This window comes from Excalfactoria chinensis, chromosome 15 (assembly GCF_039878825.1).
Source record: "Excalfactoria chinensis isolate bCotChi1 chromosome 15, bCotChi1.hap2, whole genome shotgun sequence".
Classification (NCBI taxonomy): domain Eukaryota; kingdom Metazoa; phylum Chordata; class Aves; order Galliformes; family Phasianidae; genus Excalfactoria; species Excalfactoria chinensis.
Window position 1 is genome coordinate 1,371,439 of NC_092839.1, and position 24,708 is coordinate 1,396,146.

Below are 24,708 nucleotides of genomic sequence, written 5' to 3' on the forward strand. Positions count from 1 at the left end.
TTCTTCCCCAGGGATTTGTCAGAGCTGAAGGCAGAGCAAATGAGACTCTCTGGATCCATACTTGTAAGCTGCTTCCGGTTGAACTCTGGCGTACAGCTCTGGGAGTCTGTCACTTTGGCTAGGCCTGTACTTGCTGCACAGCAGCAAGTGGAAAAGGAAATAAACCAGAAGGCTTTGGAAGTGATGTGCTTACAAGTCAGTGGGGACCTGGAGAAGAAAGAGCTTCAAGATAGGTTAATATATCTTATATTTTGTTTTAGTTCCAACATCATCTTTCGTGACTGCTGATTCACAGATAGGCTGTGTTCATGTTCAGTACACATCCATTTGTTACATGTTTGTATAATCTCATTTCTGCCTGTTGTTAAAGGCTGGTGGAAGCTCTTCCGAGTAGGAAGACTGGAGGAAAGATTGTATATTGTACTGTAATTGCTATTACTGATTCTTATTGAGATGCTCAGAGTAGTATAAAGCTCTTTTGCTGTCCATGGCTGTGCTCAAGGATATGGGAGGAATTTGCACAGGCTGTCAGGAATATAGCACCTCTGTACTGATGTTTCCTTGGAAGACAGAGTGCAGAGTCCTTTGGGTTGAGTAGTGCCCTTCTGCAGTGCACAGCATGTTAGCATGTAGAGATTAAGGCTGTCTTTGCTGTATTTTCTGGGCTGAACCTTTTCTGCTGTGCTTTTGGGAGCTGCTTATCTTTTTAACGTGTGGTGTGCAGTGCTTTTGGAATGGCATGTGGACCTTCTCTTCTCAGGGTGATGGAGCTCTCAGCCTTGCTTGTACAGTCTCAGAAGCAAAATGAGGAGAAAGAGAAGACCATGAAAACACTTAACGACACTGTGGAGATGCTAGTATGTGTTATCTTTATCTGGGAAGAAGCCCAGTGTCTGCTTGGTTTGAGTAATTTGTTCTCTAGCCTTAGCAGAGAGAGGCACGGCTTCCTCAAGAGGAAGAAGAGTTAGGATGTGAACTACGTGGAAAAATCAGGAACATCACCAAGATAGCTGTTGTGTGTTTGGCATGTGTGGGGTCCATCCAGGTGCAGGCAATGGCAGGAGAGCTGGGACATTGTCTTAAGGGGTTTGCACCTATGCAGTTTTGCCTCAGACTTTGTTTCTAGTGGTCAAATTGACTGGGAATTGACAGCTTAACTGTGTGTAAAAATGAGTCGCTGCTCTTTCTCCTCTTGGTTTTAGCAAAGAAGAAATTGAATAAATGTGGACAGTTATATACTTGAAGCACTGGGGCTTGCCAGCATGACAGTGCTGATGGAGAGGGGAGCAGCTCTTCCTCGTCCACTCTTTCCTTATTCTGTTCTCAGGAAGCAAGTCGGTTAGAGGTAGAATACGAAGCTTCAATAACTAAAAATGCCAAAGAGGAGAATCTTGCCCTTCAGAAGTTAATCAAAGAGATAACTGAGGTGAGTATGTTTCTGAGTTCACATCCTTATAGACTTGGTTTTGAAGTACTTGATGAAGGAAAGAGAAAAGCACAGGGAAAAGAATCACGTGTTTTATACTATTCCTGGCTGTTGAATCTTTGTGCCATTTGCTGACATGAAAGCTCTTACAGCTTCACAGTTAGCTCTCTTGTGACTTCACCTGAGCTCCTAGGAGCTTCAGTGGCTTTGCCTTCACTGTCATGTTAAGGTCTCTCTTGAACTGTGCTTTCTTAGTTGGCTACTTGACATTTCTACTCCAGTGTTGTTTGGAGGCTTCCCAAACCCTCTGTGAGCAATAACCATGTTGTTCTTCAGATTTTTGTAAAAGGTCACTGACTCAATCAATGTGTTTGCCAGCTTTGCTGCTTCATTCTGTCTTCACTGACCATTATTATCACAGAATCTTAACTGTTCCAACTGGTTAGGGGTAAATTTAACTTACTCCAAATCTTCACTCTGTACAGGAGGTTTAATCATCAGATCTTTTATGCTGCTTCACACAAAGTCAGTTCTTTCTCCTTATTTAATCATTTTTTCCTTTCTTCGCTTCTGCTCAGAGCAATTATAAACATTAGCTATTTCATTACTGTTTTCCAGTATTCATCGTCTGCCTTCTTCTCTGGTCAGTGTTAATGGTTCTTTTCATTGCTGTTTCCAGTGTTGATTTGGTGCTTGTGTATGTGGCTTTGAGAAGCCGGAAGAGAACCAAATCATTCCTGAGAGTTTCAAGAAACTGAACATTCAAGCAGCTTCTATCTACTTCACACTGGTTCCTTCTCTTCTTGTTTATAGTAGCCCCATTCTGAAGTCCCTGCAGTGCTTGTGGCTGGGACAAAACTCATTTAATCACTGAAGGAATGAGTGAAATGAGTCTTTAACAACTCGAGGGTGAAGTGGGGGAAGGCGGAAAAATAGATGAAGGAAAATAAAATAGAATGAGCAAAGAATAACAGTTTGATGTGGGCTTTCAGATGGTGTTAGATGACAGTGACAGCACGGCCAGCATTGTCCATGCTGACAGTTCCCAGCGTTCAGAGTCTAGCAACATCCTCTCTTGTTTGAGCTCCCTTGATGCAGAGCGTGCCTTTGTGTTGGTTCAGGAAACACTGGCAAGGAAGCAAAGAGAAACACAGGTGAGAATTTCTGGTAGCTTTCACCACTGGCTACAGTCACTAATGCCTCAGCTGGCTTCAGACCTTTTCATTTGCTTACCAGTTTCTTTCAAGTCATCATCCCCCTCTTGCTACTGTATGGCCTTGCCAGTCTCACCAGCAGTGTGTTCTGCTTTTCTCTCCTGATCTCCTTCCCTTCATCACAGCTTTTGCTTTCAGGTGAGGTGTCTCTCTGCTTGCTTCTCCTCCCAGCTACATTTGAAGTCATCTTCCCTGCTCATTATTGCTTGTTTCTGCTATTTCCCTCCACATTCCCTCTACAGGCCCTAAAAAAAGAGCTTTCTACCAGGCAAGACTCCATCAGTTTCCTGCAGCACCAGCACAGACAGCAGGAAGAAAAGTGCAAGAAGCTGCAGCAAAGGCTTGAGCAACTGGAGGAGGAAAACAAGATGTCTAGCAGCCAGCAGCAGCACCTCAAGTCTCTGGTACAAGCACTCAAGAGGTAAGTCTTTCATCCTTCTGTGTGTTCTAAAGGTATTCTACTTTCAGCTCTAAGATTTCAGAGGTCTTATGGGCAAGTTCTCCTATGCCCTGTTAACATCCTCCTGTCACTGTTTTTCATGCTCTACTGTCATTCTGTGGCTGCTTTTCTTTGAGATTCAGAACAGTGTTGGAACACAGATGCCTCTCAACACACTGCTTCTCTGAATTTTGTTCTTTGAGTGCCCTTTCCTAGCCACTGGTTCTCACTGAATGCAAGCCAAAGCCTACCTTACTTTCTCTCTGCATTTATCTTGTGAGGGGAGGGGCAAATCTCTTCTTACTCTGCTTTCCACAACTCCATCCTAGAATGGTGAAAATGGGATCAGTGAGTACGCAAATCACTTCGTTCTTCCTTCTCTCTGCAGTGATTGTGAAAACCTAGAGAAGATCAGGACAGAGCTACAGCAAAAGCTGGAATTAAGTGAGCAAGAAGCCTCACGTCTGCGTCGGAGTAACACTGAGCTGCAGCTGAAGGAAGATTCAGCCCAAGGGGAAAAGGTGGAGCAGCAGCTGGCAATGGAGAGAGCACATCGTGACCACGAGCTCCTGTGAGTGTTGAAAGCTTTCTCTGGGCAGGGGTGAGCATTGCTAGAGCTTAGGTCCATACACACTACAAAGGAAAAATGTTGTCTATTCGTTGTCTATAACACAGAGGTATGAGGGGGTACTTAGGCAGGGCTGGGTATGTAGTGACATCAGCATAGCTGCCTCCTTGTCCTTTCTTTATATTCCTTTAAAAAATTAAGCCAGACCTGGCCGGTCTGGTTATGATGGTCATCAACCAAAACAGATTATTCGGGCTGGATTTAAGGAAAAAAATCAAACCATTGTGACAGTCATGCAGTAGAAGAAGTTATTCAGAGATGTTGTGCAGGTTCCACCCTTAGGAATTTGAAAGATACATCAGGATAGAGCCTTAATCAACCTAGACCCAATAGTGACCCTGCTTTGAGGTTAAGATTGAGCTCACATCCTCCTGGAGTCCCTTCCAACCTGAATCATTCTATGATCCTATGATTGTTGGATTGGAAATGAATATGCATCCTCTCTCAAAATAGATTGCAAACTCTTTAATTGCTGAAGGTGAGAACAATTTTGAGAAGTATGTTTTATCCAAAGGTGAACTTTGCTGTCTTTTATCCACTGCATCAAAAAGGAGAGATAACAAGCAGGAAGCTGTTAGGTTAAGAGTAGTGTACAATGTTTGTTTTGCAAGCAGTAATGGTTTTGGCATTAAAAACCTGTTGCCTTTCCCCTTCTCTCAAGTCTGAAGGACTTAGATGCACTTGAAGCAAAACATTCATTGTTACAAAGTGAATTGATAGCCACAAGGGAGAAGCTGGAGGAATCACACCTTCAGAAGGATCTGCTGAAGCAAGAGAAACATGAGCTTACAGCAGCACTGGAAAAGGTATGGACACCTTACTTAGGAACCTAAGTAACACTTGGGAAGTGTTGGGGAGATGGAGTTCTTACAGCAAGATCACCACAGGTGCTGTTTCAGAGAAAAAAGCATCGTCCTTGGATAATGCTGTGATCTGCTCAGGTTCTGTGGTGGAGTCAGTCCCCGTATGCTTGTTAGGAAGATCTTACTGGGAGTACATCAAGTATGTCAGAGACTCAAAGGAGATCTGGAGTTGCTGGTTGAAGTCATGGTTATTCCTGTCTTTGTTTTCATGTTGTTGTTTTGTCTCTTCAGGCAGAGAAATCAATAGCAGCATTGACAGGGGCTCAGAATAATTTGAGTTCTGAAATAGCTGATCTACGTGTTGCCGCAGCAAAGATGAGCAGTATTAATGAAGCTCTTGCACTGGATAAAGTGGAACTGAACAAGCTTGTGTTGCAGGTGAGCAGAGTTTCCAACAATGCAAGATGTTCACCTCCAGCTGCTTGATTCTTTTCAGACTCTGCACCTTCACACAGTGTGACTGGCTGAATATGGAGATGTTCCTTTTTCTGTCCAAGCCAAGTCTTCTGCAAACCTTAACTGTGTTTTCTTTCCTTTGTGCATCTGTGATTGTAGCTGGAACAAGAGAATGAACTTCTGTCAGATAAAGTGAATGAGATGGAGAGAGCAAAGGTCTCTGAACAGGAGAAGATGTCCTTGTATAAAAGAACAAACGAAGAGCTTTGCACAGAGAAATCCCGCCTGGAGGAGCTGCTGAAGAAAGCAGAGGAGCAACAGGAAGGGCTGCAGATGCAACTGAGAACACTGGCAGAGGAAAAGGAAGAAACGCAGGAGAAACTGAACCAGGTGAGGTCAACGGTCTGGTTCTTCTGGGTGGGCATTTGTCTGCTTGGCTCAAGGAAGCTGCAATTGCTCAGTTCTGCAGTTCTTTAGTCAACGAGGTGCTTGGTAGTACTGGAGGTCAGAGGGCTCTGTGTACTTGCTTTTGGAAAGGGGTCGACAGCTTGTAGAGACTCTGGCTCTGAGGAATTGAACTGTCCTTTGTTTCTACAGATTATTTTGATCCGCTTGTCTGCATTTGTCCCTTTTTTATTTTTTTTTTATAAGCTCCAGAGATATAATTATTGTTGTCCATGCACCTGAATGAGGCTGCCACTGTTATTGGTGGTGAAACAAGAAAATGTTGAAGCTTTTCATCTCTTTCTGAGGCAAGAAAGGGCTGTGCATCTCTATTAATGTTTTCACTGTGAAGTCCACCACTTTCAGAACTCAAGTTGTTCAAACCTGGGGAGTGGGACAGAGCTGCAAGTCAATGTCTGCTGCCTTGTACTGCTAAGAAGGGATTGACATCTTGCTTGTCTTGCTGGAATTATATTTTAAGACATAAAATGTAACTTTGAATTGTTAGAGAATCAATAAGCTTTGAGGGAGATGAGAAGTGCATGAACAGACAAGATTTATTTCTCTGGGCTGACAGTTCTTGGTGTACTGGAGAGAAAGCTTGGGAGAATCGTATCACAGGGGAGGATTTTGCCATTTAAATGATAGTTTTGTAAGGCACAGTCATGGGTAGTGGGAGATAACTGAGAAAAATACAGTTTTTCTCACGATCTGTTCCGCATTAGGTAGGCTTTAAGGTAAGTTATTTGGCAAATAGAAAGCAGAGATGGTACAATGCAGAAAGTAGCTTAAATATCATGGTTAATATCCAAGCACGATTATCAGCAATGTATGTTAGGCAACTTTTTTTAATGTAAGACAAACGAATAGTATGGCAATGAATACAATCTCTTTGGCTACAACAGCCCCATAAATTGCTGACAATGCTCACCAATGCTTCCCTGCCTCATGGCATCCAGCTGCTATATGTGCTGAATTAAGTGATGCTTCATGGGATTCTTAGTTGTTTTGTTTTATTTTTGAGGGAGAAACCATTTTTACTTTAATTCCCATCATTCAGCAAAGTTGTATTTGCTCAAATTTAACATTTATGGCACTGATAGGGATTCTGAGGGTTTAGTTTGCAAGGCAGCAGTTCTGGAAGATGCAGGATTTTCACATGAAAACACATAATCTGGGGTCTGTGTGTTTGTCCTCAAGTAGCTGTCTGGCCTCAGCCAACCCAGTGTGGCCCTAGGCATCGCTTCCAAGTCTCAATGCCTTTTGGCAGCCCAGAGTACTGGTGTATCCAGCAGATGCTCTTAGGCTTTCAGCCCTCAGTGCAGGTACTCTTTCTCCTCTGATTCCGAAGTGACACTGGTTGGCTCTGAGCACATATTCAGAGAAATGACCAGAAATATATTTTATCCTGCTTGCAGGTTTACCGCCAGCAAGAGTCAGCTAGCAGTGGTTTGGAGCAGTTGCGCCAGCAGTCCTCTCGCCAAGAGGATGCAGTGGCCAAGGTGTCCAAAGAGAAGGAATTCCTGGTGCATGAGAAGGCTGCCCTTGAGGTGCGACTGGCAGCTGTGGAACGGGACAGACAAGGCCTTTCAGAGCAGCTGGCAGAGGCCAGGTAAAGGCAGGGAGGAGGCCCTAGACAGGACATTATTTAATGTCTGTAATTACAAAGGTGGTAATCATTACACCAGGATTTATTGCATCCTGTACGTTTTCCAGATGGCTTTACCTTCCTTAGGCTGAAATTGAATAATCTTGAGCAAAATCTTGAGGGGGGAGGAAGAAAATGTATCATGATGTGTGTTGTTTTTGTGACAGCTAAAGCTAACACAGTCCTAGGCTCACGTTCGTGCCCCCTTGCACATCACTGCATGAAGTCTACAGCAAGCCAATCTGATTCCTCCATAACTTCTGGTACCCTGGCTCTGGATTGGGAAGTAACTGTGTCGTGCTATCTTTGCTTCCATCCAGTTATTTAGTGGAGCCTGAAACTTCTGTTTTTTGTTGTGTTTTTTTAAATTGTTCTGCACATTTCAACACAGATATTTGGGATTCAAGACTACCATACATCCTGAGTAGGACAACATCATTTAGGGTGAAGCTAGAGGCTTGTGCTGAAGGTCTTGAGGGCATTATGCTTCTAATCTTAACTCTTGTTAACTGTGACACAGGACCTAGGTTTCATTATATCGGCAGCAGGGAAGTTTATTTTGAGTCCTTGGCAGTCCTTGGGAATTCTTGTTCACCATTGGGTTCTCTGTACCTTACCATGTGGCCTCCAGAGATGGCTATCATGGGGATGTTATGCAGGGAAGGAACAAGACTCTGTCACTGAGCTGTATCAGGCTGCTAAGACTGTGATAAATTCTGTGTTTCACCAAAGAAGCGTGCTGAGATGTTTGTCCTTCCTCCTAGGTGTTTTTTAGAGGATTCCTGAACTACAAAGCTGTAGAAATGATATTTTAGAGGTCGTCATGCACCTTGACTTTCACACTTGGCTGTTCCAGTGTGTTGTTATCAGGGCTGATGATGGCTGTTTCAGCACTGTCTGATTCTTGAATGCTGCTGCTTCTGTTCTCCAGCTTCCCTTATTCGATCCAGCTGAATTCTTTTGTCAGATTGGCTGTACTGCTTGTCTGCAGCTTTTAATGCTGGTTCAACTTCCAGAGGAGAGCGCAGCCAAGGCTGCAGGGTGCAATATGGTGAATTTTAAACTCGAGCTGTGCAGTAACACTGATGTTGTTTTCCCTGTTTTATTAAATGCGCAGGTGAATGGAGGACAGTCGTTGTTTGTATGTATCTGTTCTGCCATACAAACAGAGGTTGGCAGTAGATACTTTTGGACAGACTTTTAAAATGTTTGGCTTTTTCTTTTTTTTTCTTCAGTGACAGCAGCAGTAAAAAAAAAAAAAAAAAGAAGAGATAAATTAGTTCTAAAGAACCCTTGGCAATAGATAAAAGCATTGCCCAGAAGAATAAGCAGTTAGTCTCGCTAGATGATGTTCTCAAGCCTTTTGCTGTCCCAGTTTTGGACACTTATCTTTCCTGTTTTAGAGCCTGACTTCTATTTATCTTTCAATTGTGGCAAATTCAATTTATACTCCTGGATATGGGCATGGGCAGACATGTTTTCCATTGTACATTGACGTAATCAAATGTTAATTTGCTGGGGTTTATTGCTTTATCACCCACAATGTGCCCCTTTATGTTATCCTAATTGCATCCCTGTACTGATGAAACAGTGCTGTGTATTGTAAGATACTGGCACTCAGAACGCTGTATTAAAGCAGGGAAGTAACTTCAACTTCTGGTTCCAAATTCCTGCATGTCACTCATAGCAGCCTGTTGAAGTCTGTGTATGTAGCAGTTTGTATCTGCACTCCACATCTTCCATTTTAAGGCACAATGAGCTGTTTGGGCTGCTGCATGCTTAGTTGGCAATACTTGATGAAAAATAATGAGTTTCTCCTGAACTTGTAGCAGTTTGAACTGAAGGATTCTCTCTTACTTCTTATATCTCATTTCAGATGCTGCTTCAGCTGTTAGAATCCTTAAAAATGCAGATACAAGCTTGACAGGTTACTCTATAATCTGGTGTATCCCTTTTAAATACAGGGAGTCTGGAAAATTACTTGCATATGCCTATGCTATGAACAGCATAAACAGTCACTAGCAAGCCAGGAAAATGCTCTTTTTTTTGCTGTGTCTCCCTTACACCCCATCCCACAGAACAAGGCTGAAGTGCCAATTTGGTCAGAGCTGTGTGCAGAGGATGGGCTTCTGATTTTTTGGCACAGCTACCTGTGTGTTACAGGTAGCAACTTAAGATTTGAATATTGAGATTAGGCTGTACTTTCTGCATTATGCTGGGTTGTAAGTAAAATCCGGAGGGGCCTACTTTGCTATTTTAAATGGCAGAAATGTTTTTTGTCCATGAATTTCCACACAACCCATTTTCCGTATTTAGATGTTGGGATCTTGAACCAGTTCTTACTGGAATAATTCCCTGTGGATGTCAGGAGTAAGAGCAGCTCATTTCTTTCCATGTTTACAACATGTAGGTCAGTGAAGGACGCCCTGGAATCCAGCCTGTTTGAAGCTCAGCAGCATTTATCTCACCTGGAGATCACCAAGAGTCAGCTTGAAATCCAACTTCATACAGTCATTCAGGCTAAGGAAGTGATACAAGGTGAGAGCCTCGTGTACTTTGCATCTGGTGTGCATTTGCAGTGCAATGCTGAGGAATGAAGGAAATGCAGAGAGAGCCCTTTTGCACTGAAATTAAAGTTCTGTAAGGCTAGCAAATTCAGAATAGTTTCTGTAGGCACTGCTTTTCTTGCCATTTGCTGTGTTTGCAGGGGAAGTGAAGTGTCTTCAATATGAGCTGGAAACAGAGAGATCTCTAATGAAGCAGGAACGGGAAAACATGGCACAGCGGCTCATTCAGATAGAACAGCAGCATAGCAATGCCCTGAAGCTTCAGCAAACTGATCACGAAGTGGAAATAAACAAACTCCTACAAGACCTGGTAGGAAACAATATGTTTTTAACTCTTCAAGTGAGCTCTGTGGGATGGCTTTTGCATAATTGTTGCCTGAGTGGGATAAATGGTAATAATTACCAACTGTCAGAAGCCACGCACTGCTGGGCCAGGCGGTAGAGCCAGTGGCTTGTACTGGAAGGCATGTGAAGGGCCAACGTGATTTTGTTGGGATGCTGAATGCAGCCACAGATTTATTGTGGGCCTAAGACAAATTCAGCAGAATGTTGGGTGAACTCCACCCAAAGCCACAGTAAAGCGGTAGACTCACCAGACTCCTGTCTGCCATGAAACAGACTCCCAACATTCCTGCCAACTGCAATTGCAGTAACTTCTTTCTATCATTTTATGGTTGACCGAGGTGTTACTCAAGGACTTAAAGCATGTGGAACAGCTTGTAGTTCAATTCACAGCCTTTCTTGTGACTAGGGCATTGGGATACTGGCCTTTTTCTCACCCTACAGTCAGTCTGCATCTTTTCAGTGATTACAATGACACTGAATCCTGAAAATAGAATTTAGAGATAAATCCTGAGGTGTTTGGAAACAGGCAGCCATCAGAGTGAAGAACTTGATATCTACTTCTCTTTTTCTTGCTGACCTGCTCTTTTATGTTCCTTGATAGGGCACAAGGCAGCTATAGCATGCTGTTCAAGTGGAGTTGTGTGGGAAAGGTGAAAATTTACATGTTTCTCATGTTACCTGAGACTTCATCTTGAGGTCTTTTCCTTCACTCATCAGGCAAGCGAACGGGAAGGGCATCATTTAGAGCTACAGGAGATGCTGGAGCTCTGGGAAAAGGAGAAAGCAGAGACAGAAGGGCAGCATGAGAAGAAACTGTTTCACATGAAGGAGAAAGTTGCTACCATGCAAGCTCAACAAGAAGAGGAACGAGCTAGAGTTGAAAGCACCAACCAGGAGGTAAATATGAAAGCAGGATTTGTTTTTAATTTTCTGCTTTACTTACTGACATTTCTCTCAACACTGCATGTCTGGGTAGAGATGTTTCTTGTATGCCCTTCTGTGAACAGGATGCTTTAGCAAGTGTAAGTGTTACAATGCCTGTAACACAAGAGTTTACCAGAGTGTGAGCTTAAGAAGGTGAGGAAGTCCACTAAAGGCCTGTGGATAGTATGGTCATGTCTCACAGTAGTGAGCTGAAGGAAGCCACCTATACAGAAAGGTCAGAACTAAGGGAGGTAGCTGGATATTGGGATGTGAGAACATGTCTTGTATGTCCCTGTTTTCCTGAAGTGTTTTCTACCTTGAATTTGTGAAGTGAAATGCGTGCAGGACTGTCTTTGGCGGTAGGAATGAAATATTTCTGAGCACTGTAACAGAGGTGGCCTCTGAAGTTTTTCTTTTAGAAGTCACTTGTTGGTATACGGTTTTGTGCCCAGATCTTCTGTGCCAAAGTAAACCTGTCATACTGAGAGTTCTCCCTGTGTTCTACCCAGATTCCTTCTTAAGCAGACTGCCTAGGAGTGTCAGTACTCCCATTTGTGTCTGCCAGTACTGGAATGGTAGGACCAGCTCTCAGAGGTGGCAATGTGCATCTTAAAACTGGAATTTTCACCAAGCTCCACTTAGGATGCATGATTTGCCTGAAGAAGCTGCTGCCTTCACCCTCCTGCAGGCTTATATGTTCTCTACCACTAAGCGCCTGCAAAAACCTTTATTAAAAGACAAACAGGACACAACAGAAGACAAGGGAAATGCCATCACCACCACTAGGGGAGCGCCACACGTTTTCCTATTGATTCAGAGTTTGTTGAAGGTTCAGTCACAAATGGCCCATGTGCTACCCACATGACTTTGGAATCTGTGCCACCAATTGGACAGATAGTGGCCTAAGAGATGGGCATCATATTGCTTGGAGACTGTGTGAGCCTGTCAGCCCTCAAATCATTGAAGGACATGGAAATTATTTTTTTCTGTGGAGATTCAACCTGTCTCCTACTCTTTATTTCTGTGCAGATCTTGACAGAAAAGGAGAACGAGAATAAAGCTTTATTAGAGACACTACTCCAAACTCAGGGAGAACTAACAGAAGCCTGCCATCAGCTTGAGCAACTCAGGCAGGAAGTGAAAGAGCAGCAGGAGTATGAGCAGGTAAGTTTCGCTAGTAGGGCAGGTAGAAAGTTCAAGCAGTTGGTGGCTGAGCATAGGGTAAGAGAGAGGCTGCTAAAGCCAGGTTACAGAATGAAAGGCTATAACAAGGAAATGGATCACAAGTCCTGGAGCACTGAAAGCACGGAGCCTGCCTGGTAAGCAAAAGGAAAGATTGGTTGCAACAAAAGTAGATGGTTTGAAAAGCAGAGTGAAATGGGCAAATGAGTGAGATTATATGGAAAGAGGAAACATGCAGAGCTGATGGCAGGTCCCAGTAAATTGCTCTCCACTTTGGTTACAGAACATCACAGAAAAACTGCAAGCAGAGCTGCAGGAAACTCACTGTAAGATCAAGATGGTGGAAAATATGCACAAGGAAGAAATTGAAAACATCAAAGAGGAAAAGAATATCCTTCTTCAGCAGAGAGATGATCTACAAAAGCAGGTGACTGAAACAGCAAAAGATACTTGAGTCATCAAGTAGGTGGTGCCTTCACTAATTGTCTTTCTACTGCAGAACAGAAATGCAGTAATTCCTCTGACTGCCATCATACTGTAGTGTCCATCTCAGCTGGTATGAAGGAGAGCTTCTTGTCATCTGCTGCTGCCCTGAACAGATGGGCTAGTTCTTTTTTTGTTTGCCAGTAGTCGTCAGAATGGATTTCACCTGGTAACCTTGTTTTTTTTTTAAGGTGCTTTGTGAGATGAACATTGTGCCCATCTCTACATGTTTCCAACAAATCAGCTGAATCTGATACTCTTACAATAGAACAATATTTAAATCTGTTTTTCCACTTTCCTCATAGTGTATGTATGGTTTGCAGTGACAAGCTGTAGTCTTTGACTGCTGTGTTATGTTTTGCTGCAGGTAGAAGAGCTGGCATCTCAGCTAGCAGCCTCTGAAGAGTCCTATCAAGCAATTGGCCATAAAGCTCAGCAAGATCTGAATGAGGCACAAGAGTTGTCCAGGCAGAAGGTACTGGAGGTTGTGCACCTTCAGAAAATCTTGGAGGAGGAGAGGGGCCAATGGGAAGAGGTGGAACATCAGAACAAAGAGCTGCAGGTGTCCCTGCAGTCCTTAGAGGGGGAAAGGAGTCGATGGGAAGAAGTGGAACGTCACAACACAGAATTTCAGGCTTCACTGAAGGCTCTAGAGAGCGAAAGAGACAGGTAATTGAAAGCCTGCAAGGCTCTCTGTTCTATTTAATGAATTCCCTCTTACAGATCTTTCATATGCAGGTTGATGTGATACCATTTCCTTAAAAAGCAGTTCAGAACTATCTGTGCAGAACCATTTTATTCCTTTGATATGGTGTTTCATTCTCTTTGTTCTCATCTTTCAGTTACATTTTTTTTCTGAAGTATTCTTTCCCTTAAAATAATGAATTTCTATCTGCTCAGCATATAAATACTGTTAAACTTTCAGAGATTGAAACCCAAAACATTCCAAGGAAGCAGGATGGGCTGCAGTGTAATGGGCAAAATAGGTCCACCAGCTCCACCTTGAGTCCAGTACACTTGAAACATTTCTTTAAACATTCGCAATCGTTTCATCCTGATACTTCTGGCTGGAAGCAGGCGTCTTGAAATCAGGATTTTGAGCTAAGCCAAGTTCCCTTCAGGGTATGCCTACAGAGGCACACAAGGATCAAGCATGTTTTTCATTGCCATGTTTCCTCATTTCTCAAAATAACCCAGCAGGCATTTGGAGGTGCTCAAGCAGGGTCCCTGCTAGCCCTAAGGGTTACGGATGTTAATGACTGTCCGAGGATTGCAACAAAAAAGACTTCACCTGGGGAAGTCTTGCCAGTCTTCAATGTATCTTTTCATTGCAGGAAGAAGAAAGAGGAGGCAGTGAGCTCTCGCTTCTCCTCTGTGGGATTCTATGTCTTATATGAGAATCTGAGAATTTTCCTCCAAACTTCCGTTACCACTTCTGCCTTTATTTCCCTCACTGAAATTAATAGTAGTGCTGGCAAGTCTTATGAAACTCCCCAGATATCACCTTGTTGTCAGTTGCTGTTCCTACTAGGATATACATGCTGGGGAAACAAACTTTCTCTTTATTGACAAAATCTCTTCAAGTCTCGTTAGTAGAAATAATTTATTTTCTTCTTTTCTTCTTCCCCATCTTCATTTATTTTGGCTACATGGCATCACTATTTGCATCATGGTACTAGTCTTAGTGTCCACCAGATTGTTAGCTGAACCAGTGATCTGAGTGCCCTTTTGGTCTGGGGAACGTAAGGAAAGTTCCCCACTTAAATCATATATTGAATGATCATTAACCTTAATGGTCCAGTGTTTTGAGCTTTTAATTCTCCTGTGTCTTCCTTGTTTCATTATTACCTGTCTGTGAAATCAGCTTTTAGTAACTAATGGCTCTGAGGAAACTGAGACACCTATGGCCAGTCTCTTCCTTTGCTAGATTTTTCTGGGTCTCCAGCCCTTTGCTGTACATCTAAGAGTATTACTGTGAGCTCCACTGCATGGAGCCACTCACATAGGAGGGTAAGAAGTTATACTATGGATAGTAGACATTTACAAAGATGCATTATTCATAAACACATTTAAAAATTACACATCTCCCTTTTCCCTGGAGCTTTTAGGCTTAATGTTCTTCTGTGGAATTCAAGTTGAGAAGAACTAGAACCAGTGGTGGATAAAGCTGCCCCTTATTACCACCTGTATTGCAGAGTGGCAGAACATGAGCTTGTATCTATGGATATCACTTTTAACATCTCTCTTTAAGCGTTTCAGTATATGTGCTCCCATGTTGTCTGTATTCCCACCTCAAAAATATATTGAACTTAGTCACTAATTTGCTTTTCTCTGTGGAAATGAGAGTAGTAGGTGCTTGTGATTGCCAATCTGGCTTAGGACTGAATGGGTAGCCTAGTGGTTTAGGTACAACTCGGTAGACAGCAGTTTGTTTTAAGCCTTGGTGGTGAAGTCCAAAGAATTCATTAGGTCTGATACTGTGAGTAGTGAGTTGTATGTTCTCTCTTTCAGGCTGTCTCTGTCTCTGGAACAGAAGGAATTGAGCCTCAAGACCTTGGAAGAAAACAACCTTGTCCAGCAGAATGAGGTGTCTAAACTACATTCTGCTATTCAACAAGCTCAGCAGCTCCACTCAGACCACAGAAGAGAAATAGAAGAGCTCAACAACCAGGTGTCCTATCCATTAAGCTTCCTTTTACCCAGGGACATTGAATACCACCTCAGTTTGTAGTTTCTAGTTTGTTTCCCTTTCCAACGATACACACTCCTGTGTTCTGCCTAGAGGCTGCACACTGGGGTGAAGGCTGGATTTGCTGTGTTTTCCTTGTGTTGCTCCCTGTTCTCTCATGGTTCAAGGCATTACATCTGTGAAGAGCAACGGAAGACTCCTTAGGAACTTCTCAGTGTCTGTGTTACAAATGTCCCCCGATGGTGGGAATCCACCTTTTGTAGGTCTGATGACATAGAAGTGGTTATCGCGGTCCGTGGAAGGCACTTCCACCTCAGCCAAGTCCATCTGTTGTTTTGGAGATGCACAGGAAGGGATGGTGACTGACTTCTGTTTACTTCTACTCCCAGGCGTCCCTGACAGCCTCACTTCCATGCAGGGCTGCTTGGTCTGCCACTTTGCCCTGCCAGCCCCCTACTCAAACACACGCTGCTTCATTTCTGAGGTTGGAAAGAGTGAGGGCTTACTCATTCTGTTGTGGCTGGGGAAACTTCCTTTTGGCCCCTTAGCCAAATCCAGGCACCTGTTTCTAGCTTGTTGTCTGTTTTGCTTAGTCTGAGTTCTTGTGGGGTGTTTTTATTTTTTTGCCTTTTGTTTCCAACATGGTGTTTACTTGGACTAATTTCTTCTTCATTCTTCTCCCTTCTCCCTTCTGTGCTTTCTCAGTAGCAGCTCTATCCCTGAGGCTCTGTGCATCTGTGTTACAGGTACAGACACTGCAGGAAGTGGTGCTGGAGAAGGAAGCCAGCCTGGCAGCTCGGGAGAAGCAGCTGTTACAGGATCTGGAGGAATCTCAAGCAGGCGAACAGTGCTTGAGAGATTCTTTGAACTTGCTAGAGGCTGAGATGTCTGAACTTCATCTGAGGCTTTGTAGCACAGAGAACAGAGCAAAGGCATTGGCTACAGAGTGCCAGCAGGCTAATAATGCCCACTGTGAAGCCCAGTCCCAGCTGGACAAATTGCACTTGGTTCTTCACCGCATGCTGTGTGACAGCACTGATAAAAGCAGAGACTTCGCTGCTTGGAGTTCAGGCAAGTGTGGGAAAGATGGAAATTAAGTAGAGTGCTTGGGGATGGAGGATAATATAGAGGGGGGAGGGATGGTTCTTTGCAATCCTAATAGATTTGTCCTTTCCAATTCAGACTGTCTCAAGTCTTGAGAAGTCTTGGAAGCCTGAGGTTTCTGCAGAGAAACAAGTGTCCATGTTGGTACATGGAGAAACCACTAGCACCAGTAGTCATGAGGTGCATGTGTGTTCTTTTCTGAGAGCAGTACTCACATTGGTGTGCTGCAAAATAATCTTAACCTATGGCATAACTTGCTGCAACAGAAACTGCAGTATAGATACAAAGATGCTGCCACCTTCTGCAATATATAAACAGATCTTGTTTGTTGGAGACCCCCCAGATTAAAGCTTGAAATTGAATGGTTTCTGTCTTCAGAACAGGATCATGTCTGGGGCCTAACTGCTTCTCAGGCCAAGGACCTCCCTGTAGAGCTCATGGTGGACAGAGTGGCGGCAGCCCTGCAAGACCTGCGTCAGGACCTGAAGCAAACTCGGCAAGATCTGGTAATGTATCTCTGTAGCTCACCCAGAAGTGTGTCCCTTTGCTGAACAGGACGAGCAGAGTGACATTACCAGAACGGGTGTGAATTCTTGTAGGTCAGGATTGTTTGCTGCCACAGGGAGAAAGGACAATGATATTTGCCATTACTGTCCAGCTGCCCCCTCCCACCTTGGCTATTTTTGCATTTAGTTTTTGTACCTTCTTGTCTCCTGCCAGCAGTGGCTCTGTGAACATATACTGCTCTTGCCTCCTCCAGAATGATGCTGGGAAGAAAGTGCAGGACCTGGAACTGGAGCTGAGCAAGAGGCAAACTGAGAGGGACCACTTCAGTGCCCGCAATCAGGAGCTACAGAAACAACTGGCTCAAAGCCAGGAAGGTACAGCTTCTCCTTTCCAACCCACTGAGTCAGTCCTGTCTCACTGGAAGGGATTTCTGATACCACACAGAGGAGCAGTGCTGCAGTGCCAGGAGATGAGAGGGTGGGGGAAAAACCAACAAGCAAGAGATTTGACCATAGGATTACCAATGAAAGCTCTTCATAGCAAAAATTGCAGTGGCTGGCATTGTATCCAGTGCTGTGACTGGTGATAGGTGTGCAGCAGTGATGCCTTTCAGGTCCTGTGTCACTACAGAGTAGGTGTAGCTTGATTCCTCATACTGTCTTCCATAGATTAAAACCTTCAACCAGCTAAAAAAATTACCTTTGTTGGTTGAACAGACCCTGCTTTTCCGAGTAGTCGGCTTTTTCCATTTTAGTTCCTGCCTACTAGTTGAGTCCATTTCTACAGTTCTGTCTCTTAATATGCTTCAGTTCCTGCCTGACTGTAAACTTTTGTGCTTCCAGTCTCACTACTGATATGAAGCTCAATTATTCTCATTGTGCTGTTATCCCACTATCAGGGAACATTACTTTTCTCTATCAGAGCACAATGTATTACCCAAGCATTCATTTGGAACAAAAATTCCTTAAATTGCATCTTCAAGCATAACATTAGCATCTGTCCTCTTCTCTAAAGCCTCATGTCTTTCTGGTTAATTAACTGTGTCACAGTCAGAATTCACTTGTGATTCTTGTTGCCCTCGCCTACTCTTGTTCTTTAGGGCACTAGGTGTTTCACTGGCTGTCCCTGTCCTTGTTTCATCGGTGAGGGTTCTATCTGATTCAAATGCTGTTGGTGACCTGCTGCTGTGCCGTTAGCCCTCGCCTTTTAACACACAGAACAGCAGATGCATTTTCATATTATTCTGAACCTTGCCTCTTTCTTGCTTCCATTTTTCCCTGGCTGGAAGGTTTTTAATTATGCCCAGTTTGGAAGTTCATGTGGGTTTGAGGCCTATAAAAAACAGGTTACAAATCAGTTTGATTTTACTTTGCTTTTCTCCTTGACCTTTGCTGCAGAGACACAGATGGCAGAAGGCAAGAACAACTCTCTACAAGCAGCCTTGCAGGCAGAGGCTGCTGCTCTAAAGAAGGAGGCTATGGCACTACATCAAGAGGTGGCATCTTTGGAAAGGAAACTTGAGAGTGCTGAGGAGCAAAATAAGGATGTGCTGGTATGGCTAACAGATGCCATGAAGGGCAGTTTCTAGCTTATTTTCCCTTTTCCCTTTTCCCTTTTCCCTTTTCCCTTTTCCCTTTTCCCTTTTCCCTTTTCCCTTTTCCCTTTTCCCTTTTCCCTTTTCCCTTTTCCCTTTTCCCTTTTCCCTTTTCCCTTTTCCCTTTTCCCTTTTCCCTTTTCCCTTTTCCCTTTTCCCTTTTCCCTTTTCCCTTTTCCCTTTCCCCTTTCCCCTTTCCCCTTTCCCCTTTCCCCTTTCCCCTTTCCCCTTTCCCCTTTCCCCTTTCCCCTTTCCCCTTTCCCCTTTCCCCTTTCCCCTTTCCCCTTTCCCCTTTCCCCTTTCCCCTTTCCCCTTTCCCCTTTCCCCTTTCCCCTTTCCCCTTTCCCCTTTCCCCTTTCCCCTTTCCCCTTTCCCCTTTCCCCTTTCCCCTTTTCCCTTTTCCCTTTCCCCTTTCCCCTTTCCCCTTTTCCCTTTTCCCTTTTCCCTTTTCCCTTTTCCCTTTTCCCTTTTCCCTTTTCCCTTTTCCCTTTTCCCTTTTCCCTTTTCCCATCTATTAATAATTTTAAGGAACTATTTTATTTTTTTTCCAGTGCAGAGTTGGCTTTTGGTGATGTTATAGAAGTTTAGTCAAATCTGATAAGATACAGAGTATACAAATGCTAAGTCTCTTTCTTTACCTTCCTTCCACTCATTCTGTGTTTCCCAGACTTGTTTTCCTTCTAGCCCCTGTAGCTGAGTTAGCAGGATCAACACCTTGAGTAAGAGGTCAGTCCAGAAAGTAGAAAGAACCAGTATCACAAAGTACAGGGCAAAAGACCAAAACTTATATTAGCTATTGTTTTATCTTAACTTTTCCAATAGCATTCTTCTGAATAAGGAGAAAAAGATACTGGAGTCATATAAAGCTTACTAACGATGCAGGTTGTTCATTTTCTGCAGTTCTGAAGATTTCTGCCAGCCTAAGTAACTTTCAAACTTATGTTGCATGGTTTAAGCTCAAATACACATTTAAATTCAGGAGTATCTGGACTTGAAGGGTAGTGCAGGAGGGATCTCCAGCTCCCTGGGGGGTAGGGGATGGTCACTCTTGTTCCAACAAAAGAGCACAAGCCATCTGTTGAAGCTAGTGACTGCAAACGACAGGAGGATTTTCTTACATCAGAGGACACCTGTGGAACTTGTTGCCAAATGGTCTTGTCAAGACAGCGGACCTGTATAGGATCAGGAAGGGTCTATCACAGTTCTCACAAGCTGAAACACTGCTGGGGTTGGGGATGGAAGTATCATCTAAATCCACCATAAAAAAAAAAAAAAAAATAGTTATGGCCAGTTTGCTAAATTCAATACAGTTCTCAATACAGGTGGTGGTGGTGGTGGGTTTTTGGGGGGTATTTTTTGGGTTGTTTATTTATTTATTTTAAGTGAGAGGGGAAACAAATGGGTAGAAGTTTCTACTAGAAGTTCAGACTGCAGCCCTTGACTGCCACCAAAGCGGAGTTCAAATCTAGTATGAAAAACAAACCTACATAAATAGAGTTACTGGATCTTTTTCTCCCCGTGTTGCAGCATGAACGGGACAGACTGCAAGCAGTTGAAGAAAAACTGATGTGGGAGATAAAACTTCTTCAGGAGTCAGTCACAGCCTCAGAAACACGAGCAAACACAGCAGCAGATATGAATCACTCCCTTGAACAAGAACTGCAGACCGCGTTGTCTGTCTTGAAAACAAAAAATAAGGAAGTGGACACTCAGCGGGAGAAAATCCAGATGCTACAGAAAGAGGCAGCAGATGTAAAAGCTTTGCAGGAGAGTCTTACTCAAGTGAATGCCATCCTGTCAAAGAGAGAGGGAGAAATGAAGTTATACCAGGAACAGATGAGAATTCTGGAAAGCCAGAAAGAAATGCATAAAACTACTCTAGATCAAGTTATTAAGGACATGAAAGAGAAAAAACAGAAGACAGAATCCCAGCAAGAACAAATACAGGAGTTAGAGAAGAAGCAAGAACAGCAGAGGACTGCTGTAAGCAAAATGAGCAAAGACCTGGAAGACAGAGATAAGGAGATCAGATCCCAGCAAGAAGAAATATGGGAGCTGGAGAAGCAACGAGAACTGCAGAGAACTGCTATAGGCAAGATGACTAAAGACCTGGCACACAGAGACCAGGAGATCAGATCCCAACAAGAAGAGATACGGGAGCTAGAGAAGCAGCGAGAATTGCAGAGGACTGCTGCAAGTAAGATGAGCAAGGATCTAAAGGAGAGAGATGAGAAGATAAGATCCCAGCAAGAACTGATAGAGGAGCTAGAGAAACAGCAAGAACTGCAGAGGACTGCCCTAGGCAAAATGAGCAAAAACTTGGAGGAGAGAGACCAGGAAATCAGATTCCAGCAAGAACTGATAGGGGAGCTGGAGAAGCACCGAGAAACGCAGAGGACTGTTGTAAATAAGATGAGCAAAGACCTGGAGGAGAGAGATGGGAATATAAGTTCCCAGCAAGAACTGATAGAGGAGCTGGAGAAACAGCAAGAACTGCAGAGGGCTGCTGTGAGCAAAATGGACAAAGACCTGGAGGAGAGAGATGAGAAGATCAGATCCCAGCAAGAACTGATAGAGGAGCTAGAGAAGCAGCAGGAAGTGCAGAGGGCTGTTTTAAGCAAGATGAGCAAAAACTTGGAGGACAGAGACCAGGAGATCAAATCTCTGCAAGAACTGATACAGGAGCTGGAGAAGCAACGAGAAATGCAGAGGTCTGCTGTGAGCAAGATGAGCAAAGACCTGGAGGAGAGAGACCAGGAGATTATATCCCAGCAAGAAGAGATAAGGGAACTAGAGAAGCAACAAGAACTGCAGAGGACTGTTGTAAGCAAGATGAGCAAAGATCTGGAAGAGAGAGACCAGGTGATCAAGTTCCAGGAAGGGAAGCTAATGATTCTAGAACAACATGGTACATCACAGGTGAGAAGTTTGCAAGTGGATCTTGATCATATGAAAGGGAGCTTGAAGGAGAAAAACTTAGAGCTGATGTCTCTAAATCAGCAGATCAAAGAACTGGAGATGGAGAGAGAAGAGGTGAAATCTTTGCACACAGGCCTTGAGCAGCTCAGAGCAGTTCTTAAGGATAGAGAGAATGAGTCTGACTCTCAAAAGGATCAGTTAAGACTCTTTCAGGAGTACAAGGAGCATCAAGAGGAGTACCTGCAAGAGCTCCAGGGTAAAGTAGAAAAAATGACACTTTCTTTATCTAGAAAAGATCAAGAGCTTGAGTCACAGCAAAAGCAAATCCAGGAAGCTGAAGAAGTCATGGAAAAGAAGTTGATGACTGTTTGTGAGCAACTGAAGCAGACGTTAGAAACCTTAAAAGAAAAGGAAAGACTCCTAGACATCCAAAAGCAACAAACAAGGGAATATGAGGAAAGAACAGAACAGATGGATGTCTTATGTAGAGACTTAGAATACAGTAAGGCAATATTGAGAGAGAAGGATTTAATGATTGAATCTCAGAAGGAACTGATTGAGACCTTCCAAAAACAAGAAAAAGACTCTATGCAGCAGAAAGAAATTCTGCAACATCTTAAAGGGGCTTTAAAGGAGCAAGAACAAGAAACTGTATCCCTTAGGAAGCAGTGTGAGGCATTGAAAGAAAAGGAAGAAAAGCACAAAACTGATCAAGTGATTCTTCAAGAAACAAAAATGACTCTGAAAGAAAGAGAAAGAAAGATAGAGGTTTTAGAGGAGGCTATTTCTAAGCTTCAACAACGAAATGATGATAGGATGATGCAAGCTATAATGCAAAAACTAGAAGGTGCTGAATCTTCCCTAGCAGCTAAAGATCAAGAGATAGCATCTCTGAAAGAGCATGTCCAGGAACTTCAAGAACAGAAGGAGTCAGAAGCTAAACAGGCCAAAAGTCTACAGGAGGACCTGAACAAAATGAGCAAAACAATGAAGAAGAACAATTTGGAAATTCTCAAACAGTCAGAGCAGATTAATGTGTTCCATATTCGTGAAGAAAGTATGAAAGCAGCTCTAACGTCTTGCCAGAATCAAGTGAGTCTGCTTGAGGAAGTGGTGAGAAAGAGAGATGAAGACAATGAAACTCTTCAGCAAAAACTCCAGCACCAAGAGGAAGAACTGAAGACCTTGCAGAATCTCCAGCTTATGCTATCTGAGAAGAAAGAGGATATTAAACATTATGGAGAGGAGGAGAAGTTCCTGGGAGAAGACTTGCATGGGAGAAAATGGGAGACGAAAGCTCAAGGTGAGCAAAAAAAGTTAGAAGATGAGGAAATAAGAGGTCTTCAAGAGGATCTCCAGCATGTTCAGCAGACTCTGACAAAGAAGGACGAGGAGATCAAATACCAAACAGACAGAATCAAGTATTTAGAGAGCACTCTGAGGGGGAAAGAAAAAGAGCTGAGGAGGCAGAGTGAACTCTTGAAACAATTAACATCGGCTCTGCATTGGAAAGATGAAGGGGAGACTCTCAAGAAACAAATCCAGAAACTCCAAAAATGGGAGGAAGAGGAGGAAGATAAGAGGAGGGTTCTACAAGAGAGAGACCAATTCTTGAAAAGGCAGAAGGAACTGGCCCAACAACTGGAAGCTGAGAGAAGAGTAAAGGGGGAAGAACTAAAGCGTGTGATCGCTATTTTGAAGCGGACTGAAAGCGGAGAAATCGAATGGAAAGAGAAGGCACAAGCACTGACTCTTGCCCTTTCTAAGAGTGAAATGACCAATGGGACTTTGCGGGAAGAAATAGCCATCCTGCAGAGTATGGTTTCAGAGAGGGACAAGGACCGGTTTCATCTTCAGGTGGGTGGTGTGACTGGTCATCAGTCAACTACAATGTCTGTAAAGGATGCTAGTGTTGTTTTCCATAAATATTTACCAGCTTGGCCAAAGTAGCTATGATTTCAGTCAGCAGGCTTGCCTGCCTGGGTAGTACAGGCCACAGACCATTCACCTGCCACAATTTTTTTCTGTTTAGCCCAGAACTACTGAAAGGACTACAGAGCTTGCTATTAAACCAAGTCCAAAAGTTAGGGATTAGTAATCAGTTCTGCTGTCCGGGCAAGGTTAGCCGACATAGTGTGGTTAGGATTTGGCATGGAGACAAAAGGGCACAGCTGACCAAACTAATATGCTAAACTTTGTAGAATTTTTTAAAGCTGGCTGAGCAGCACCCACAGTGATGGTGTTTGGAGTGTAATTTCAGAGATCTGCTGTTTCTGACCAAGCACATTCTGTCTACTAATGAATAAGCAAGAAGTTATTTCATTACTAGCCACGTGATTATGTAGTGGTCCCTATGCAGAGTGCCTAGAAGCATATATTACTGTTTTGTCCTGTCAGTCAGGAAGGAAAGAAGGGACTTAATGATGTCCATGTCCAAAGCTGGTCACCCTCTGTGACATGTTAATTTGGTTCCTCTAACCTTTATGTGATGGCTGTTTACATAATGTCTGTGTATACCCAGGAGGCTATTGAAGGTGGTGAGAACCTATCGTGGCTCTTAGAGAAGAAGCTCCTATGGCAGCGGCTGGAGTGTCTGCAGCAAGCAGTTGCAAAGCTGGAACATGAAAAGTCTGAGCTGAAACAACTCAATGCTGAGCTCAGGGTAACTCTTGAGCAGGTAAAAAAGGCTTTCACTGCCTGTGCATGCTTATGGTCCTCTGGAACTCAGCTTGTTTCCATATACAGTCCTTTAGAGTCCTCTGTTTACTTCCCACTCCCACATGAAGACACAGTTTCATTTTCTTTCTCCACTGACACCTCACTGCTTTCACAGACAAACATTCACTCAGGTCCTACTCTTCTTGCCCTGGTATCACCTTGCACATGCATTTGACACTCTCATGTCAGAAACTTCCTCTTGCTCTTTCTCTTCCGTAGTTTATATCGAGTGCTTTTTGCCTCCAACTTTTGCTGATGCAATTGAACAGTCTCTGCACAGAAATCTCCTCACAAATAATGTCCTGGGATCTCTTCTTTTTCCCTTGTTTGGTGGCTGGTTTCTGTGATTCTTTCTCCTGTCCGACATGCAGGTGGAACATGAACGGAGGAGACTGAAGAGAGGTTGTAGTCGTCAGTCACAGCCAAATACAAGCAGGTTTTCTCTCTCAGAATCTGATGAGGACAAGATGCCTGCTTCTAGAAAGGTGCGAACAGAAGCTTACTTGGTGAAAGAAGAGTCTGGTCATACAGAGGAACTATGGCAAATTCCAGTGGCAACATTGCCACCCCTCCACCCCCCACTACATAGACATAATGTAAGCCTAATACAGACTGTGA

At 43.5% G+C, this 24,708-nt stretch overlaps 1 protein-coding gene across 1 annotated transcript in view; it reads left to right on the forward strand.

Moving 5' to 3' along the window:
- Positions 1–24,708, forward strand: part of CEP250 (centrosomal protein 250) — a 32,419-nt gene that overhangs the window by 5,399 nt on the left and 2,312 nt on the right. The window contains exons 6-29 of the mRNA XM_072350438.1: positions 12–233; positions 761–857; positions 1,328–1,426; positions 2,419–2,580; positions 2,883–3,061; positions 3,468–3,650; positions 4,369–4,513; positions 4,802–4,948; positions 5,126–5,356; positions 6,829–7,022; positions 9,469–9,596; positions 9,766–9,935; positions 10,688–10,867; positions 11,924–12,058; positions 12,360–12,503; positions 12,927–13,228; positions 15,071–15,230; positions 15,995–16,319; positions 16,731–16,858; positions 17,113–17,233; positions 18,257–18,411; positions 19,981–23,229; positions 23,894–24,049; positions 24,462–24,575. Of these exons, the coding sequence (XP_072206539.1) occupies positions 12–233; positions 761–857; positions 1,328–1,426; positions 2,419–2,580; positions 2,883–3,061; positions 3,468–3,650; positions 4,369–4,513; positions 4,802–4,948; positions 5,126–5,356; positions 6,829–7,022; positions 9,469–9,596; positions 9,766–9,935; positions 10,688–10,867; positions 11,924–12,058; positions 12,360–12,503; positions 12,927–13,228; positions 15,071–15,230; positions 15,995–16,319; positions 16,731–16,858; positions 17,113–17,233; positions 18,257–18,411; positions 19,981–23,229; positions 23,894–24,049; positions 24,462–24,575 (7,126 nt within the window). The remainder of the gene's footprint in view (positions 1–11; positions 234–760; positions 858–1,327; positions 1,427–2,418; positions 2,581–2,882; positions 3,062–3,467; positions 3,651–4,368; positions 4,514–4,801; positions 4,949–5,125; positions 5,357–6,828; positions 7,023–9,468; positions 9,597–9,765; positions 9,936–10,687; positions 10,868–11,923; positions 12,059–12,359; positions 12,504–12,926; positions 13,229–15,070; positions 15,231–15,994; positions 16,320–16,730; positions 16,859–17,112; positions 17,234–18,256; positions 18,412–19,980; positions 23,230–23,893; positions 24,050–24,461; positions 24,576–24,708) is intronic.